Raw genomic sequence first — 17,336 nt, 5'->3', positions numbered from 1 at the left:
AGATTAACGGTATCGTTTAAACCTTCAAATTTAAAAACAAGATTTCAATATCTCGCGTACGTTAGCATAAAGTGGTAGATGTTTGTCTAAAAAAAAATGTATATGACCATGATTATGTGTGAGTGTGACTTGAAGCATTGAAATTGTTATATAATAATTAACAGCAAAATAATAATAGTGTAATGTTGTAAGAAAGCGCGGGGAGGGGTGTATCCAAGAAATCAGAAACATTAGGCCGGTTTTTGAAATTAGCGGTAAAATGGGGGAAGACTGGGCCTCGGTCACCACCCACCCTCCTCCGTCCACCCTGCCGGCTAACATTAAAACGCGGTCGCCCTTCTGCCGTTGCCGAATAGCCCTTTCCTGACCGGCAAACAAGCACGAGAAGCCATGGCGTCCCGCAGACCCCGCGTCCTCGCCTTCCTCCTCCTCCTGTTCGTCTTCTCCGTCCGGGCCTTGGCGGACGCAGGCACCCAGGATGAGGTGGAGGTGGAGGAGGTGGCGGAGATCGCCTCTCCCTTCAACTGCAAGCCTTCGCCGGAGGTGGAGAAAGAGTTGGAGAGTCTCAGGTTGAAGATCGCCGCCATAGGTCAGTCAATTTCCGAGGAGAGTTTTTTTTTTTTTTTGGGTTTTCTGTTCATGATCATTCTTGTTCCACCGACAGAATCGTTTGGCTTCCATAGGGCTTCAGGCATTCTATGATTCGTGGGTTTGGATCGTGTTTTATCTTTTGGATCTGATTGAAGTAGAGACGATTTAGGTTGAGCTGTTTGGTCATTGAGAAGTTTTGAGTTAATTTCGGAGGTTGGATTTCCCGAGATTTTGGTTGATTAATATTCTTCGGCTGCACGAGTTGATTGCTCGTCGACGATCCTTCTAGCGCGAGAAGCGTTTTTAGTTCGGATCATTGTATTAGATTTGGTTTTAGCTGATGATAATACGGTGTTCTCAGCTTACAAGGCCATTAGTCTGAATTGATTCTATTTCTTCGATGACTTTACTTATATTAGGAGTCTTTCTTTCTAGTAGTTCAGAGGTTCGCTTTAGTCCGCTTAGCTTATTTGTTTGGGATGTTCTCGGTTATCTAATGCGAGGAAGTCAATCGGCAGCCTTCTTCTACATTTGACAGATCTGGTAAATGAACGTTTTTTTTTTCATCCATTTGCTGCATTTTTCTTCTTCTAATAGGTTACGGTTGCTTTGAAGTTGACCCAAGCAACTGCATAAGCTTGTTACTTGACATTTTCTTTTTCTGGTGGGACAAATTAGCAGTGGACATTGATTAAGGATTTTTTGTCCATGCAAGGCTGTTGGAAGCTTGTTACTTGACATTTTACTTGTTAGCGGCACCGGCCACACCTGTTTGATTCCTGGCAAAATTTGGGTAGCACTAATGCATCAGCTATCTGACGAGAAGCATCTATATTTTTAGTCACAAATAACCACCGCCAACTAGCATATTCATTCTATATAAAATATTCCTATTTATTATTAAACCAAAACATGTAATTTACACTTCCAATTGTTTATTTTTTCTTTAAGAATCTGATGTTGGAGAGAGAGCTCGAGAGCTGAAAATCAAAAATGACAAAATCTTAGAGCTTGAAAAGGTCATTCAAGAGAAGTCAAACAAGTTTGCATCTTTGCAGGATGAAATTGATTCCCTTCAGGTCAGTGTTGGTTCTGCTTTCAAGATTGACATACTTGTGTTGTCATTTGCCAAACTGGTGTTCGTCGTTGTTTACTTTGTATGTAAAATGTGGCTTAATTTCCCTTTCTCGCTCCATGTTGATTTACTGCTATTCTTCCCCATTTTATTCTTGTTTGGAATATGTGGAATATGGGTTGGCTATCTGTTTAACTCTGATAAATGGGAGCTTCAACTAGGTTTCTGTTGTACTTTGTTAAGGAAATCTTTCCTATGTCTGGTAGACAGGGTTTTGTTGTGGGATTTTTATTTCCCACAATAAAGAAAAAGAAAGGAAAGGAGAAAAAGGAAGGTGTGGGTTTTTTTTTCTCTTTGGGGGGGGGGTGGTGAGGGTGGGGTGGGGGGTGGTTTGGGTCTATGACCTTGTTTAGCTATTAATATTTAAACATGAGTTGCTTAGAAATCCCTTAAGTGCTTGCCACCAAGTACCACATTGACTATGTTGTTAAAGGTGCTAGCTGGAGCCTAAGTTATGAGAAAGCCCAGAGCGTAGGCACACCCAGGTTGGATTAGGTGCATTTAATCAATGCAAAACAGAGAACCACATAAAATCTAAGTTACATGGGTCCAGGTGCTGTTCGGGTATGGGTACAAATATATTGGTACAAACACGGCAACTTTAGAAAATGTATGTACGAGGGTATGGCAGTATATATATATATATACACACACACACACACACACATATGTACATATGCAAAATAACACAAAAAAATTAAAATTAAAACAACATTTAAATAAATAAGATATAAATAAGAGCATTGCATGTTAATGAACAATAAGTTTAAAAACAAACTTAAATTGTGTTGAAAAAAAATTAAATAAAGTAAAATTAAATAGTTTGGATGAGTTTCGAATTAAAAAGTATCCACATACTCACTTTGAGTATTGGTATGATCATATGGGTACGTAGACCTTACTGAAGAACCCATGTGTCTTAGCATAAAATTGATAAAATGCAACCAGTGTTGTACGTATAGTATGATACAAAGTTGTATTGCATGATAAGTATCATATCTTTTTTGGCTTTATAAACAATATACCACATATATGGCAAATAGGTGGTGCATCATATATATATATATATATATATATATATATATATATATATATATATATATATATATATATATAATATACATACATGAATTTTACAATATCAAAGCCTGTATCATATGATACGGGTATCAGCCACAACTTTTTTCTTGATATTTCCTAATTTTTTCACTATTTATTCTGAATTAAAAGAATCATTTTATGGTACATTTACAATACAATAGGATAGTTTACAATGCAACATATCTGTTGACCTGACTGATATGGGTTACGATATGCTTTTTACAACATTGAATACAACACTAAATGCTATTAATTTATTATATATGAGCACATATACAGTTGTAGACAGGCACATAAAGATTGTGAAGACAATGCAAAGTATTTAAAAAAGATAGAAAACAGTCACACTGTGTGTGTGTGTGTGTAAATATATATAAACTATGTTGTCAAAGCATTCAGATGTGCAGCGTGGGTGGTTTGATGAGCCTAGAGCCTAGAGCCTAGACAGAACCAAGTGCATTAAGTGGGCCCCCCAAAAAGGGGAACCAATAAAATGCAGTTTTAGTTGGTAAAATTAACAATAACATTGATGCATTATCAGTGAAAACCCTGTACATTTTTGAAAGAACAAATCGTGAAGTTGGACAATTGAGGTTTACAAGTTATATAGTAGAAAAGAAAAAAGGCTCAGAAGCAAAATATCAATGATTTTCAATGTTATAGAGCATGCCAAATCTTGCCATTTCCTTGATTTCTGCTACTAAATCTTTAATTCTAATTTATAAAACTAAAATCCTAAAACAAAACCCACAATTTTTAATCAATCAAAGGAGAAAAGAGTAACATAAATCTTCAATATAATCATACTTCATGTTAGCATTGCTTTCCATAAAACTGTTGTATTATAATAAAAAATGCATGTATATGTCATGTAAAACTTATCAAAGTATAGTGATATATAATTTAAACTGCATCTATAAGCATGCATGCAGGCGCACGCACACACACACACTTGTATACTTTTATGAAAAACCAGATGCAACAACAAAAAGATGGAAAGCTAAGCAAGAAGAAGAAGAAAAAATTTGTCTCAAAAGAAAGGAAGAATAAGAAAGAAAAAAATGGATTATCAATGAAAAGCCTATGCTAGTGAGCACCTAGGCTAAATCAGATGGGTACTATGTATCCATGTCGCCGCACCGACATGTCAAAGTAGGTACTTGGTCACTTGGGTACCTTTTGGATTGAAACTGATCCAGACTACTTATTTTTACTTGATTTAGTTTGTATCTAATCAAGTTTTTCTTTCTGTTTTTGAGATTTGTTGTTCATTAACATATGCATTTTTATTTATGTCACTTGTTTATTTAAATGTTGCTTTCATTTTGAAATTTTTTGTGGTATTTTCCACACACACAGACACACACACACACACATATCTTGCCATATCCTCATACCTACATTTTCTAAATTCATGTTTGTACCCACATCTCTATACCCGTATTGGAACCCATACCTGTACCTATGTGACTTAGGTCCTAGGTATTTTCAAGTGGCAGGTTGCTTAAAAACGGCTAACCTAGGTGAGCCTTTGACAACAAATATTCAAACCTTTTAAAAATTTATAACCTTATGGGTTTTACTTTGTCTTCATCGTTCAATTGGACAAGGACTTTCTGGTTTCGTGTGAAGTGGGTGGATGTATGCAAATTAGTTATGATTGTGCTGGATGCATATGTGTCTTAACAAACTATTACCTCCAGATATCCATCATTCTTTTCCATTTTATACAGAAACTGGGGCACAGTAACTTGCTTAGTTGTGTATTTTTGATGAATTATTTTCCATCTCATGCTATAGAGGAAAGGGGCAACAGATGCGGAAGAACAGGTTGGAAAGGCTCATGCACGAGCGATTGAACTTGAGAATCAGGTATCAGGCATTTTTCAGGTTTTCGAACCTGGCTTGGTAGACTTGCTTCCTCTGGCTTTTATCCTAACTGATGTTATTTATCTGATGAACAGATTACAATTTTAAAAAGCAAAATTGATCTACAGAACCGGCAGCAACAAGCTGCAGAACTTCGGGCTAGTGATGCTGAGAAGAGAACAAAAGAATTGAGTGCTAAAGTGGGAAATGTAAGAATTTAATCAGTTAGATGTACTTTTGTGAATTAGCAGTGTTGTCATATTTGTTGTTGCTAAACCACCATAAACATAGTGGTAGGCAATTGAATTAGTTATATTTATTTGCCAAAAGCTGAGCAAAATCAATCAATCTTTGATATTTTTTAGCAAGTTCTATTCACTATATTGAACATTGGGTTGATTATGATATTTTACTGAAAGGCATTCTCAGCTGTGAAACTTCAGTTTTTCCATTCAGTTGTCATGATATGTTTGTTCTCATTATGTGTCATTTGTTTGTAGATATGCATGGGATAAGCACATGTATGATATTTAGTGTATAGACCCACAAAAACAAGGGTTATATTGTGATCTGGCATATGTGTGTGTGCATATATGTGAAGGTAATAATGTATTTATGTAATTATATATGAAAAGAATCATTTCAAATTCTGAATTGTTGAACACCAAACACAGAAAATTGTTAGTGCCCGATACCTTCAGAGCCTTTGTATACTAGAACCACTGCCTATTTCTGGCAATTTTGGGTTGAGTGTATTTCTGGTTATTGCTTGGTTATCTTGATACCAACTTTAGGTAGTGTTGACTTGAACCAAAAGAACGACAAGATGTGATAATCATGGTATATTACATGTGAGTTCAAAAAATTGAAACCACTAACTCAGTGCTTGCTCCATTGCCTTAGGTGACAAAGACATTGGCGTTTATTTTAAATTTTTGTGTCTGTTACAATTATACCTGTTGGATTGTTATTTTGTAAATTATTCTGGAAAGTGGTTTAGATAAGTTCCAGAGAATCAAGACTACTGGTTTACTGGTGCTTATGTTTCTTATAATCATGCAGCTGCAAAAAGCAATTGAAGAGCAGAAAAATGAGATCCGTAGATTGGAGAAGGCACTTAAGTTGAGTGAGGTAGGTCTCCAATTAAACTCTCTTCTGTTACTCATTACTCCATTCTGTTTGTTGCTCACAGTAAATGACTTGATTTTCCAGGAGAAGATGTTGAAGGCTCAGAGACATGCTGAGTCAAAGGCTACGGAGCTGTCAGAAGTAAGCATGATGTCAATCAGTTTTTGGCTTATTTGAGGAAGTGCATTTTGGATCTAGTCTTTGTTGAGTAACATATTTGAGAATATTAAAATTCAAAGCAAGACAATCTCATGACTTTGTAGATCTGTCTTGTTTCTCAGGGGCACACATGTTTCTAATCTTACAAAAACTACCTTATTTGTATAATGATATTGTTTTTTATATATGTTATAGACTTCAGTTGCTTGCTGCTGATTAGGCAAATTTAAATTGTACTTTTGAATTAGGTTAAAAGCGCATGGCTGCCACACTGGCTTGCAGTACATTCTGCTCAGTTTCAAGTGAGTTGGCCAAGATCATGGTTGTTGCCTTGTGGTAACTATGATTATTTTGGTAAATATTGCTAATATTTGTGGAGTGCAGTCTGTTGCAGCAAAGCATTGGAATGCTCATGGAAAGCCTGCCTGGGATATTGCTACTCAAAGGGTACTCATTTTGTTAGTTAATTGTGCTATAGATGAAAATTTATGTAATAGTTGCGTGTCTCTGTGGATTGACGATCTTACAGCTGAACCAAATTCAGCTGTTAAATCTTGGTTGTTTTCCAGTCACATGTAGGTTTTTGCTTTATGAATGTTTTTTAGGCACTGGAAGCCACTGCAAAGGTTCAGGACTGGAGTAAGCCTTATATTGAAGAAATTAACTCTGTAAGTAACTTCTACATACCTGCTGTGTTTCAAGTCAATCTAGCTTTACCATTTTTTTGATGATTTATGCAATAAGATCTGTAATGGGGGTTGAACGTTCTTACTTTTGACTGTTCTTAATCTTTTTAATGTCCATTGTCTGTTGGACCTTCTTCTGTCATGTGTATTAGTATTGTAAAGCTAATTGTTCTGTTTATTCTTTTAGTCTTTCCTTTCTCCTAATAACTTGAAGAGGACTATGTTGATCATGTGTGAGACAGTTATCGCTGTCATGGGGCACCTTAAGATGTCATATAAAGACCAAAAAACATTTAACTGTCTATTAATTCATGAAATGGGGTCTTGTAATCACTTAGCTAATAATAAAATTGATTTTAGTTCATGTTTTCATAGTCTGCTATAGGGGTAGAGGTCCTGTACAAATACATTGTGGTGATTATGCATGGTTTCATTATGATAGCATCGTGCCAAGATCATTTGGTGAACCTAATATCAATGTAACCAAATGGATATCAGTATGTCTTACAAATTATTTTTTAATTAGATGACATGCTTATAATTGTTTCCTTTGGTCGATTGTTTTTGCATGTCCTGTGCAGAAATGGGTTCCTGTTCTGCAAGAAAAATGGGTGACATTATGTACGACAGTTAAGCCACATGTACAAACTGTTACCACCAAAACAGTTGAGGTTTATGAACAGTCAAAGACTGTGATTACGCCTCATATTGTCAAAACAAAAGAAATGGCAGATCCTTACTTGAAGGTATGACTGGAAAATTGTCCTTGACTGAAATGCAAAAATGTCCAGTTAATTGATTTTGTCATATGCCATAACAGGAAGCAAAGAAGTTTGCCAAGCCCTATGTTGATCAGGTTGCTACCGTGGCAAAACCTCATGTTGACAAAGCTAGGCTTGCATTGAAGCCCCATACCGAGAAAGCAGTCCATCTTTATGGGGAGTTTCTAAAATCAGCAACTACATATCACCACCAGGTAACTTGCTTTCAGCCTTTTTTGGCTTTTCCTCCCTCTTGGAAGTAAAAGCTGGTATTGTTTGGAGCGAGGCAAAAAGGGTTCGAAATTAAGAGCCCCAGAGTTTTTTATTTTTATTTTTTATTTTTACAAGAACTCCCATAGATCTAAACTTTGTTATTCCAAATGGAGTCGAAGGACTAAAGAATTGGCGTAGAGTTTCTCACGTGCAGTTCTTGCACTTCACGCATTCTGGATTCCTCCACAAATTTAGGATAATTGCGAGTTCCTTCTCCAGCTACTTTCTTGAGTTACTCAAGGAGTTATGCTTAATACAATTTATGAATTGAAATTAAATCTCTCCAAATCAAAAGAGCGTTTCTCGCTCCTGAGAACATGGGCTAGTGTTTCCCGGCATCGGGGTTCTGAGAGCTTCCATGGGACTGGCTGCTAGCCCTCCAGCGACCATGGGTCCTTCGGAGAGGGCATTACACGCACCCTCTGATGATCATATGGGAGGCCTGGATAATGCAAGCGTTGAGGATGCCATGAATGGCGCTCCGACTGTGGAAGTGCAAAAGGGGCCTGATGGTCTCCCGCAGGAGGGGAGGAGTATAAGGAAAACTTCGTCCCTAACGTGAGCTGAGCGCTTAGTCCAGGAGTTGATTTAAGAGGATGACCCCTGCGAGTCGTTGGAGGTTGAGTGTGATGAAGTTTGCCCCAGGATCTTCATACCCGAGAAGGACTTGGAGCACATGAAAAAACCTTTTTGTTGGTGCGCGATCTGCTGTTTTGTGGGTGGAAATGCACAACAAAGCATAGATTTCTCCTTCATCATGAATAATCTGAAGCGTCAATGGAAGGAGGTGAGCAACCTCGCTTCTCCTTCTTGGGCCAAGGGTCTTGCCTTGTACGGGCTCATAGCCAGTAAGACCTGGCGAAGTGGCGATCGTACTCTGGGTAGGAGCCTTGGAAGTTGGGGGGAATAACCCTAGTCGCAAATTAGTGCCGACCGGGGATGTCGTTAAGTGTTGAGGACACTGTCAAGATCCCGCTATGGATTAGATTGCCTGCGTTGGCCCCTCTATCTATGGAACTATTGGGTGTTCCAGGCCATTGCTCGATCTTTGTGGGGGTCCCTATTGGAAACTGATGCCCTCACCAAAACCATGGTGCGTGTGGAGTTTGCAAGAATTCATATATTTGTTCCTCTAGGATTCCTACCCAAATCGCTTGTGTATGTTTTTGCAACTGGAGACAAGCTGCTCCACCAGGAGGTGATTTGTGAAGAACGACTGAAGCTTTGTTCAAAATGCAAAGCCACCTCACATTTATCAAAAACTACCAAAGCCTGTTCTGACCTGAAACGGGAGAAAGAGGATCCCCCCATGCCACTATCTTCTTTTGGCTGGACAGAAGTTAAAATCCTCTGGCGCCCGAACAAGCGAGGAGTTCAAAATGCAAGGCAAACCATCACCCAAAATGGCAAGCCAACCATCGCGAACAGATTTGGAGTCTTAAATCCCCCTTTAGATCTTGAATCCAGGAAGAGGGCAGCGTCAGATGAAGGGCTGCTGGGCACGGAAAGGCAGGTCGATGGTATTTCACTGGAGTTTCTGGGCAGTGATAACCAAGCTCTTGATCCCAGATTTGGTTGGTGGGGGCAGGGGTGGGGGAGTCCTCCAAGTTGACATACATGGACCTAGGGCCACCACCTCTACCAATGGCTTGCATGCGGGAATCACACACCGATCCGATGATAGGGTTGAATTCTACCCATCGCCACAAGCGCTGTGCAGCACTGGCCAGCTACGGTGGAGGACAATCTGGTCATTCAATGGGACGATATTTGGACGTGGAAGGGTAGCATCATGCTATTGTTTGGGCTTGGACAGAGGTGAGCGTGAATTGTGCTGCCAGATTGGGGACGACACCAGGGCAAAGTTTTGGTTTGATTCATGGGGTTGGGTTTTACTGCACACGTTCCTTGACGGTGGAGATTTTGCAGTCATCGACTCACACCCTTGATAAAAATATGGCCCAAACCACACATATGGGGTCGCTGATTTGCAGAAATGTCACTACCCATTGGATTAGGACTGTGATAAGAAACACAAGGCTTAATAAAGGGAAAGATACTTCGCACTGGGGGGACGCCAATGCTGCTTCCCTCACATCCATGGAGATCTACCAGCGTATCAGATCTAGCCTTGAGAATGAGTGGAATCCCTACCTCTGGCAAACCAGCCCCTTCCCCCCCCCCCCCCCATGCTGGCCTGCAGGGTTGGCTTTTCACCCTTGACAAATGCCAGAAAGTTGGGATTGCTATTGCGGACCAGTGCCTCTTTTGTAGGTAAGTGAAGAATCGAACCCCCACATCTTTTTGCATTGTAGCTGGACTAACAAGGTATGGAGGTGGATTTGTGGAAAATTTGGCAAAAATGTTGGAGCGGAATAAGATATGATCCATAAACTTATCAAATGGAAGGCCACCAGCTTCTGAAGGGGATGGCTGTCTGATGTATGGCATGCTGCCCTTCCAATTACTGTTAGTAGCATGTAGAAGCTCCGCATCGTGTGAGCCATGGCGCACGTCTTCCTCCCCCCCAACAGTTTTGCGACATCAATCTGGTCAGACATTTACCAGTTGTGGAAAGACTGGTGCTCCACTCATCTCATTTGATAGAGGTAGTATGGTTTAAAGCTGGAATTTAGCCGGGTACTTACATGAGGGACCCTGAACAGCGATATTCCCTGCATCTGGCCTTCCTCGTTGCAAAGCATCGTCTTATTGTCAGCTACGGCCTCTACAATCCTGATGGTATTTTAATTGACTTTGGAGTTCGTGACTGCCTAGCCCCTCCAGAGGCCTATTGGATCCAGCTGGTGGAGAACATCATTCTTGCTACGCCAAAAAGATGCCTTTTTCCATACCAATCAAGATGCCATTAGTGTTTCATTGAAGAGAAAGACACTTGCATTTTTGGTATGGTCAGCACTAATGGCATACAATGACAAATTGACAACTGATCCTTTCCATTATAGTGGTAAGCACTTTGAACGATTTGTCTGACCTGAATCAGTTAAGTGACCTTCAGTCTCATTAACGGAAAGGAAAGGCAATTATGGAAAAGTTATGGAAAGGTCAGGATTCTCTTGAAAGGTCAGGACTTTCTTGAATGGTCAGGGCTAATTATAGAAAGGTTAGGACTCAGGACTACCTCATGGTCAGGCCACAAAGCTGGCAGAACTGTGTCCACAGAATCCTGACTTCCCCTACTGAAGCCATGTCTAGGAACTCCACCCTATTCTGCTGTAAAAGGTTGCTGAGCTTATCTTGTGGGAATCCTGCCAGAGATTTCTGCACTGTTGCTAAAGCCTCATTTTGTAATCACAACTCCTATTGGGAACACCCTACCGAGCAGCTAGGATGCTCATCCTCCGTTTTTGTCTGTATCCCATTCTTTTGCTAATAATCTTGATGGGGCCATCCCCCAACAGGTTTGCAGCAGAGTACAATTTTATGAATTACATTTCACTATCTTCTGCAAGAGATAGATAATGCAAAGAGATTAGTTGACCTGAATATGTTAATGTCTTTGGTGGAAAAGGTGTATTAATATTGGACATCATATTGTAAAGGACTTATACGAGGACGCCACAATAGTAATGCTGATATCAGAATATTTTTACCCCTTGGGTCTATAGTAATAAAGAAACTGTTCATGACTTGCAAATTGCAGATCAGATCATGAAGCTTGAATTTTCAGCAATATGGGATATGAATGTTAAATTATCCACGGACTAGGTAGTTCATCAGTGTTGGGGCACACTCAAGATGAAAGTAAGGTTTTGCGCATCAGGTCTACATGACATTGTTGTTGTTGCTATAAGTGCTATGCTAATAGCAGGGGAGCAAGTTGTATTTCTTGAAGTTCAAGGTATTTGTATCTTTATACCTTCATAAAACCAGTGGTTCATTGGCACTTGTGATTCTATAGAATCATCCACACTGGGAACAATGTTCTTGATTTTCAAGCAAGCACAGATGTATCCTTGGTACAAGGAAAATGTTATTTAAGAATCCCAGCTGTTCACATAAAAGTCATCCTTGTTTTAGCTCCAAATTATGTTTTCGTGAATGATTATCCATGAGCAGTATGCTCTAGGGATCAATAATGTAATGGGTTATTCGTGTTCAATACTACCTTTAAGAAGCCCAAGATTCTTGTTACTCCTGTTAACAGCTAATGATAATCTTTTGTCGTCTAGGACGAAGAATTGCAGTAGCCAGCCCTTGAAAGTTCTGATGGAATAAAGGGAATGGTGCTATTGATGGCAATTGGCCCTATTTACTGACTTATAAAAGCTTACTTTATTGTCTTTTGCTTCCGAGGAGATAAAATTCTTGAAGTGCTTTAATTCATAAGGATGTCTGTGATCCTCCTCCTTTATCTAGTCTAAGATGTACGTGATGTTAATGAATGAACTTTAATGTTTCTGAGGTTTTAAATTTTAAGAACCTTGTGAGCTTAATTGAAAAGCCTCATAGCAAGTCTGTTCAATTTTCTCTACTTGATGGTGGCAGAAATTATTTGTCTGGTTTGTTTCCTTAGCAGTAATGGCGTGGATCAACAGATTTCTTGACCTAAAGCTCCACAAAAGATAGTAGCACAAACACATGCATACTACCGAGATTTCATCGTGTGTGTTCTCTGTAAATATGTTTATAGGATATCTGTGAACAAACCGTCTCATACTGCAGCTTATTGATAGATAGAAATGCTTTCAAATATGCTTATTCGTCCTGTCTCTATAAGTATGTTCTAGGATATCTTTGGGCAAACTGTCTCATACTGCAAGTCATTTGATAAAATATGTTTTAGCATATCTTTGAACTAACTATCTCATACTGCAAGCCATTTGATAGCTAGCAATGCCTGCAAATATGCTTAGTTGTAGCCTCAAGGGGGCATAGGGGAGCTGGTCAGGCTGGTGGTTCTGGAACGACGTGTTGCCTGAACGATGTGTTTCTCTTGGGCATATGAGATGGCGTGCAGCACCAAGTTGACAGTGTGCTGTCTCCAGAGGGAGCTTCCTAGGTTTCGACTGGGCAACTCTTGCTCACCTAAGAATATGCTTAGGCATAGATCCCTCTGTGATTTTTTTTTCTGACTGATGCACCAGAATTTATGCTTGATGGTTCTACTGAAAGAAACAAATTACATCCCAAGAGAAAAGAAAATGCTTCTGTATATGCTGACTACTGTAAATGCTACTCACTTAGATGAAGGGAAGCCTTGGAACTTCCAGATTCCAGGTACATTGCTTTTGATGAGATTAAAACTTGTTCCCCCTTCAAGTTATTTGATATGGTGGCAACGATAAGGTAAAGGCTTCATTGAGAAACGATTTCTGTAACAAAATGTTAATATAGAGAAAAACTTTCGAGTCATCGAGGAGGAAAAAAAAACAATATATCGGTTATGCTCCCTCAATGAGACATTGTCGGCACAGCTGCTAATGATGGAAATAGTTGTTGTTGACAGGTAAACAACTGTATATCAAGTGATAGAGATATAACAACATAAAAGCATCATTTTAAGTATTAACTGCTCAACCATGACCTTGATCAACAAGAGGACATCCTCCTTCCCCTACCCCATGTGGGTCACTGCAAGGAAAAAAGGCGTTTCTTGCAGAAGCTTCAAAAAACAACCTATGTGCCATTGCAGGAAAATGCGACAGAAGATGGGTTACTGATATAAACAAGGAAAAAAGTGATGTGTTACAACAAAATATGGGATATTGTTGAATGTCCAAAAGCTAAAAAAGATTATCAGTTGCAGGATAGTTGTACAGCTAAAAGTGCTATGATCGGAATTGTGCATTGGACTATGGCCTAGTATCTCCTTATACTATTAAATACAGTAACCACTGAAACACTAACCACTTAAAACAGTTCTAGTCCCGGCTTCATGGAAAAAGCATGAAGGATTGAAGGGGGGCAATCCCAAGTTTAGTAGGTTCATAGCTCTCTACGACCTGAGGCCACCTTAAGCAACAATTCAGGTGTAGACTTCTGAGTGATAGCCGAGAGGTTGGGGCTCATCAATGTCTTTGGCAACTGAACCATGCTACAAGATGCTAAACTTTCTTCTGTCAGCAGGGGTATGTTTTGTGTTTCCACTATATGCATGGCCATTTCCAGACAAATGATACAGGGTTTTTGTCAAATCAATTTCCCTCAAAATGGCCTTATGTACCTTTATTTCTCTGGTGTTCCTTTTGTAATACAGAACTAGGAAATCAAGGGGTGGCCTTGTGTAGCAAGAACTGGTGGATTGCGATTATTCTTTGTTCTTCAAGGCACTGAGGTGGTGAAATTAGGGATTTATGTAAATTTTATTTGTAAATAATCACAAGAAAAAGGATTTGCGTTTCACGCAGTTGAATCGGTTCTTGTCTGTGTAACATATGATCTCGCAGTGGGTTGATATGCTCCATGTGGTTGACTAAATAATTATCTTATGAGATTTCTACCTACTATGAGAAAAAAGGTCACCGAAATTTCACTTGCAAGCGATTTATAGGACTTTATTTGGGAAGAGATGCTGATCTTCATTGACTTCATTTAGGGGAGGTGGCACGTATACTAGGATAAAGTGGGGTTTTAGTTATTGTCCTGAGATGGCTGCTTATTCAGAGAGAGAGAGAGAAAGAAAGGGGCCGGTAAGGACCACATGCAACACAAATACCCACTATTTTCAGATGCTTCATTCCTTTTTCTGAGACATTTTTCTAGCAGAATCTGAGCAAGCAATAGGTTAACAGCCTTCCAAGCCTGGGTTTAGTCTTAATTCAACAGTTACGGCAATGCACTTCGTAATCTTTTGTTTTCATCTAAGGTTCTGAAAGGGTGAATGCAACTATTTTTGCTGGGAGGCATATACTGAAAGATTATTAGGTTGTTTCGGTCACTTTTATGCTTTCTTTTACAAATGACTTGTATAGTCTACATTGCTATGTGGAGCAAAGGACTTGGTTTTGATTGAATCTCCTTGTCATTGTTAAAATTACTTACCGTTTAACATTTTATCAATGCTGATGTTTGTCTGGATCATGTTTTAGGTTCAATCTTCTGTTAGGAGAACTTTGAAGCAACATGAACTGACAAGGACTTTAGCAACAAACGAGCTTGTATGGTTTATGGTATGCTTTAATGTTGTATTTCTCATGTTGGATTTGTTGCATGCTACCATGTGGAAGGAGAAAGTAATTCTGGACCTCTTTTCATGTTTTGCAGGCATCTGCTCTATTGGCCTTGCCAATACTTCTTGCCTATAGGTTTTACTGTTTTCTGTTCTGGTTAGTCTCTGATATCTTTGGAGAGTATTATATTATATCTGGCTGACATGCTCCATTGGAAGTCGTTGATCTTTCTCACTTCAAAGGCATCAGCTTCATTTTCTTAGTTTTTGGGATGTTATGTTTGTATAATTGACATGTTCTCACATGAGGTCGTTGGTTTCCTTCTGTACTGGCAGTAAAAAGGCCCAAGCAACAGCACGGAGTGGCAATTCCAGCCATACTCATCGGAGGCCTAAACGTAGGCATGCAGACAAGTAGGATTTAAAAGGTATATATATATATACATTCTTTTTTTGTTAAACTTCATGATTTAATTTGCCATTAGAAACTCAAATAGTTTGGAATCAAACATCGACTAATTTGGTTTTTCTTAGTTTCCTTATGTGACATGTAGGGCCGTGATATTTTATGGTTCTTGTTTGTTCAACCTCGTAGATGGGGCTTTTGTATTCATTTTGTCCCTTTCTTCCTTTCATGTGCTTGAATTAGTATCATGTGGGGCTATTCTTTGTGATGTTCAGGTGGATGTGGGTGTTGCTCGCTGTTGTTGTGGATCTCCACTGCTTTGTGTTCCTGACGGTAGGCGTTGAATGTGGTTTGAAAATCGTGTGAAAACTGTCCGAGCTGCTACAGTTCAACAAATCAAGAGGAAATGGAAAGAAAAGGTCATTTATTTAGCGTAGTGTGTTTGTTCCATAGGGCAGTCATTCACTTCTGTAATTTTTGTAGGGCAATAATTTACTTAGTTCCTGTTCTTCTCTCCTCTCTGTTCTTCTGTTTGTTATAAATAAAACCTTGAGATAATTATTTTTGAAGATGAATGGTTTCTCGAAACACTCTCTTATCTTATCAAGTGTGTGCATGAGTGGTGTGTGCGTGTATGCATCTGCGTGTTGAGTGTATGCATTAGGACAGAGGTTCCATTGAGGAGTTAGTAGCTTGCTGTTCGAAGCCATCTTAACACCTCCGTTTCCTTTACGATGACGTAGAAGTGGAATGCTTGTGCAATTATACGGATGAAGATTGCCTTTGTAATTTCAACCATCGTCGTCCGAAAATTCCTTAAAACTTCGGAAGTTTCGTCGCAGTACTTTTTTCATGGTTTCTGAAGTTTCGTGTGAAAATGTGGAAGGTTTTCTTCTTTAAACGTGAATGTACGATTTTTCGTGGACAGGCTCTTACGTTTATCTCTTTTCGATGAGACATCGCTGGTGGAACGAGCCCTTTGTGTAGAGGGCGTCTTTTCTTAATGAGTCCAAGGTCAACTTACATTGTCACATATTTAAATCTTAATTTGTTTTTTTCTTGTATCATTAACTCATACATAGCTCTTCTTGTCAATTTTAAATTTATTAATCATAGGTCTTCATTTGATTTTTATGTTTGCTCATTTTCAATCATTGATTATAACTAAACCAGTTCTCTGAGCTGTGTTTGCCTTTTTATTTGAACGAAAGTAAGATTGAATTACATTTCTCGCACAACTAACAGAACAATGTTGACATGGTTTTCCCTTTCTCACACGATTAACAGCACAATGCTCACATGGTTTTCTTTTCTGTTCAAGGTTTCCTCGCATAATTTTATTCACCAGCAGACTGAAGTCTTAAATTTTTTATGTCCTTTTCAAATATCACTTTCTTGGTAGGTTTCTCAAAATAACAGGCAAGGATATTGAATTTGGTTTATTTAAGTCACTTAAATTATTTTTTTCAGTTTCAATACGAGCCTTTTCCCCTCTATTGCTTTTTGGGACATGCTTTTCTTGTAATGTATGGGTGATGGATTGATTTCTTTTAATACATTTAACCTATGGATATTCCACTATTCTATGAGAATAAGAGGCAATATCAAGTAAATTTGTTGGCCTCGTGCGCGTACAGACACATATATAATGTAACACACGGATTGACTGAAGGTTGGTTTACATGTCTGTCGTCCACTAGGAGGTTTTATTTGTTTGTTTTACCGTGGATCTCAATATGAGATCTTAAGATCTCAGATATATGGATTTAAGATCAGACAACTCTCCATTCGATCCATGCATAGTTTTTAACATGTAGCGTAAATATAAAACCATAAGATCCTCAATTTGTTTAAACTGATAATCTCTTAGAACACACTTTTTTTATGCAGCTTTGAATCGCTACTGAGATTCAATAAATGAGATTTTAAGAATGGGAGACGAAAAACGGCATGGACATTTAAATTGATAGCATCGTATCTATCTTTTTGCAACTCATTATTTAGCTGAGGGGCGGCCTGCACTTGCTATAAATTTGAAATCCCACCTCTTAGCTTCTGTTTCACTCTCGAGGGGCTGGACATACAGTATCGGGAG

At 38.9% G+C, this 17,336-nt stretch overlaps 1 protein-coding gene across 1 annotated transcript; it reads left to right on the top strand.

Annotated features, from left to right (window-relative positions):
- Positions 1-324: 324 nt before the first annotated feature.
- Positions 325-15,829, top strand: LOC116264213 (uncharacterized). Its single transcript, XM_031644306.2, has 15 exons — positions 325-589; positions 1,543-1,670; positions 4,628-4,699; positions 4,792-4,905; positions 5,759-5,827; positions 5,909-5,965; positions 6,232-6,285; positions 6,368-6,430; positions 6,589-6,651; positions 7,251-7,415; positions 7,490-7,645; positions 14,756-14,836; positions 14,931-14,992; positions 15,172-15,263; positions 15,517-15,829. The coding sequence occupies exons 1-14, from the start codon at positions 391-393 to the stop codon at positions 15,251-15,253; spliced, it is 1,365 nt and encodes a 454-aa protein (XP_031500166.1). The 5' UTR covers positions 325-390; the 3' UTR covers positions 15,254-15,263; positions 15,517-15,829.
- The last annotated feature ends 1,507 nt before the right edge of the window (positions 15,830-17,336 follow it).

Source organism: Nymphaea colorata, chromosome 11 (genome assembly GCF_008831285.2).
Source record: "Nymphaea colorata isolate Beijing-Zhang1983 chromosome 11, ASM883128v2, whole genome shotgun sequence".
In the NCBI taxonomy this organism is placed as follows: Eukaryota; Viridiplantae; Streptophyta; class Magnoliopsida; order Nymphaeales; family Nymphaeaceae; genus Nymphaea; species Nymphaea colorata.
The sequence above is the reverse complement of the archived record's forward strand: the minus strand, read 5'-3'. Positions and strand labels throughout refer to the sequence as shown.

Coding starts and splice junctions, on each gene's coding strand:
- LOC116264213 (XM_031644306.2), top strand. CDS start 391: ATGGCGTCCCGCAGACCCCGCGTCCTCGCCTTCCTCCTCCTCCTGTTC. Junction 7,646..14,755: donor CAACTACATATCACCACCAG/GTAACTTGCTTT, acceptor ATCATGTTTTAG/GTTCAATCTTCTGTTAGGAG. Junction 14,993..15,171: donor TTTTACTGTTTTCTGTTCTG/GTTAGTCTCTGA, acceptor CTGTACTGGCAG/TAAAAAGGCCCAAGCAACAG.